At 47.4% G+C, this 3,248-nt stretch overlaps 1 protein-coding gene across 1 annotated transcript; it reads right to left on the minus strand.

Moving 5' to 3' along the window:
- Nucleotides 1-259: 259 nt before the first annotated feature.
- Nucleotides 260-2,908, minus strand: LOC311248908 (proprotein convertase subtilisin/kexin type 5-like; the record flags this gene model as incomplete). The annotated part of the gene is made up of 4 exons (XM_084338137.1): nucleotides 260-675; nucleotides 983-1,190; nucleotides 2,096-2,196; nucleotides 2,671-2,908. 4 exons carry the CDS (start codon nucleotides 2,906-2,908, stop codon nucleotides 260-262), a joined length of 963 nt encoding a protein of 320 aa, XP_084194263.1.
- Nucleotides 2,909-3,248: the final 340 nt, after the last annotated feature.

The following is a 3,248-nucleotide window of genomic DNA, read 5'->3' on the forward strand; positions in this document are numbered from 1 at the left end:
TGTCTTTCCACCCTCAGATTAGAACGTTAACGCTAAATCAGATCCAACACAAATCAGATGAGGGTCCGTGGCCTAATGGGTCACTATTAGGGGCTCCTTGACATTAAAAGGTTTGGGAACCCCTGTTCTGTCTCTCTCATTCTCTCTGGAGCTTCCTGTTCATCTGAAGGAGTAGTTAACCCTAACTTAACCCTAAACTAACCCTAACCCCTGTTCCGTCTCTCCCGTTCTCTCTGTCCTTTCCCCCGGTGTGTCCTGTTCACCGGAAGGAGTAGCTCTCGTCGTCGTACTCCAGGTCTATCTCCTCGTCCTCGTCCAGGAGGCCGTACTTGAACTTGCGATAAACCGTCCCGTCCTTCCCCATGTAGACGATGTCGTCCTCTTCCTCGTTGTCGTCCTCGTCGTCCTCGCACCCGACGAGGCGGTCGCTGTACGCGCCAGTGGCGGGATGAGAACCCGCGGCGGCGTCCAGCTGCTCGTAGCCGCCGGCCTTGGTCCTGGGGACGCCGGGGACGGGGCGTTTGGAGCGAGCGCGGAGGACGAAGAAGACGCCCCCGCCCACCGCCACGATGAGCAGCACGCAGGCCGCCACCAGGAGCTTGGCTCCGACTCCTCCCGACGCGTCCAAGTCCAGAGCTTCTCTGAGCACAAAGTTGACACCCAGGGTGCATTCGACTAGAGGAGAGACAAGAGAGTAGTTTAGTTTAGTGTAATTAGTAATCAGGTGGCACTCAAAGTTGTGTATATGTGTGTTTGTGTGTATATGTATATGTATGTGTGTGTATGTACACAGTGTGTGTGTGTGTTTATTTGTTTATTTAAAGGATCCCCATTAGCTTATGCCGTAGCAGTTTGCTAATCTTCCTGGGGTCCACACACAATCAACATTACAACAAATTATACATTAATACAGTAAATAATAAAAAATATATTTAACAACAAATGTGTGCTTGTGCATGTGTGTGTGTGTTTCCTCCTTTACTCTGTGAGAGCTGGCAGTGGCAGCACTCCCGGGGGAGGGGGGCGTCATGGCGGCTCTTCTCTCCGCAGCAGGACATGCAGCGGCCGTCGTCTCCCAGGATCTGCAGGGCGGGACATACGGTGCAGTTCCAGCGATCAGGACCCCGGCAGTCCAGACAGGACCCGTCACACGGCACACATTCTGGGTCAGAACTTTTAGAGTCAGAACTCTAGAGAGAAAGAAAGAGACACGTACTGTACTTAGTGGATATCTGGTATTAATCACATGATTCTATTTAAATTCACAAGGTCCCATTTCAATTGAACATGTGTTGCAATGTTCTACCTATGATGGCAGGACATGTATGATCGTATGTACAATAATGCTGTATATACCATAATTCATATTTACCATATATATACACTTCTGTCTGTACATACCTGCATAATATTTTTTACACACCTGTATATCTATAGCTGTATATATCCCTTACGCACTCAGTGATTACTCATCAGTAGTACTCATTTATATACCGTATATTCTAGTTTAATCACTGTAACTTTACTGTTAGATTTGCACTCTGGTTAGATGCCAGCTTTCTTTCTCGTTGTACTGTACTTGTGCTGTATGATGATGACTATACATTTGAATCTAATCTAATCTACAATGTCTGCTATGTTGCTTCAAATTAAAATAAAATAGAATTTATTTGTATATAGCCCGAAATCCCAACTAATTGCCCCCCCATGGGCTTTACAGATCAAGAAGAAACGTCACAATAGATCCAGAACAAAAAACACCATAAAATCCAGACACACACAACTCAGCTTTTCAGCATCAGGATTCTATGATCCTACAATGCATACTGGTGACAGGTGCCGATGTGTGGCTGCAATTGAGCTGACGTATCCTAAGGTTGGGTGCTACACATTGGTGGTAGAGGAGGGCATTTATGCTCTACATTGTGCAGCGCTTTGAGTGTCTAGACAAGTGTTGTGTAAGTGAAATGAGTCAGACGTTGGGTAAAATGGTCTCCTTGAAGAAGACCAACGATAGAAGCAGACGCTTGTTCTATATATAAGCTTTCTTCTGTGCGGATCTTCGCCAGTGCTCTTTGGTGAAAGTGAAAGTTACCTGTGAGGCGGCGTAGAAGCCCACTAGACACTGGGATTCACAGATACCTCCCAGTTTCCTGAAACCTTCATAACACGTTTCACAGGACAGAGCCCCTTCATCTGGACAGATAGAGAGAGGGAGAGAGAGAGAGAAATTAGATAGATAGACAGACAGACAGACAGAGAGGGAGAGAGAGAGAGAAGCAAGAGAGACAGAGAGAAACAGATAGATAGAGACAGACAGATAGAGAGAGAGGGAGACAGAAGCAAGGGAGAAACAGAGAGAGACAAACACAGAGATAGAGAGACACACAGACAGAGAGAAAAAGACAAACAGTCAGAGAGAGAGGTTGGTAATACTCAACATCTATCCAATTACTCAAGATATATATAGCTCTAATAGTCTTATCAAATGTGTCATTATGGGATGAATAATGAAGGTTATGAATGATAACCCTAGTTGGGCAAATATGGGCAAAGCATGACGCTGAAGCCAACATGAGATACAACTATACACACACCAAGGAATATGTGTGTGCGCATACACACACACACACACACACACACACACAGGAAGAGATACACTCTCCTAACCTGTGCAGGTCTTGCAGGTGGGGTGGCACATCTTGCAGGTCTGAGTCCAGGTGTGGTGGTAGTACCTGGGGGGGCAGCTGTGGAGACAGCGCCCCCCCTGCTTCAGGTACAGGAAACCCTCCCGACAGCTCAGACAGTCCCCGCCACCCCTCCCCCGACACTGAGCACAGGACGGGTCGCAGCGATCACACACACCACTGCTGCTGTTTCCAAAGTGACTGAAACACAGAACATTCATATTATTATGTAATTTTCTTTTTTTTATCCACTTTTTCTCCTTATTTTCTATTTTTCTCCCATCCCCAATTTCGCATTGCCAATTCTCCCCTCCCCTGTCTTGAACGTTGCTAGACTATGCCTCCCACTGGTCGGCTGTAGTGAGGATAGAAGCCTTGCATCACATGTCCCCTCCGGTACACGAGGAGGCAGCCTGTCACATCTTTTCACCAGACAGCGCAGACTCTCAGTGGCGAGGAGTAACGCGTGGGAGGCTCACGCTGCCCCCGATACTTCCTGTCTCTGCTGTACAGGCGTCACCCAACCGACCTGTAGGAGTCGCTGTCCACAACGTCCAATCC

This window comes from Notolepis coatsorum (genome assembly GCF_963971535.1).
Source record: "Notolepis coatsorum genome assembly, chromosome: 2".
Lineage (NCBI taxonomy): Eukaryota > Metazoa > Chordata > Actinopteri > Aulopiformes > Paralepididae > Notolepis > Notolepis coatsorum.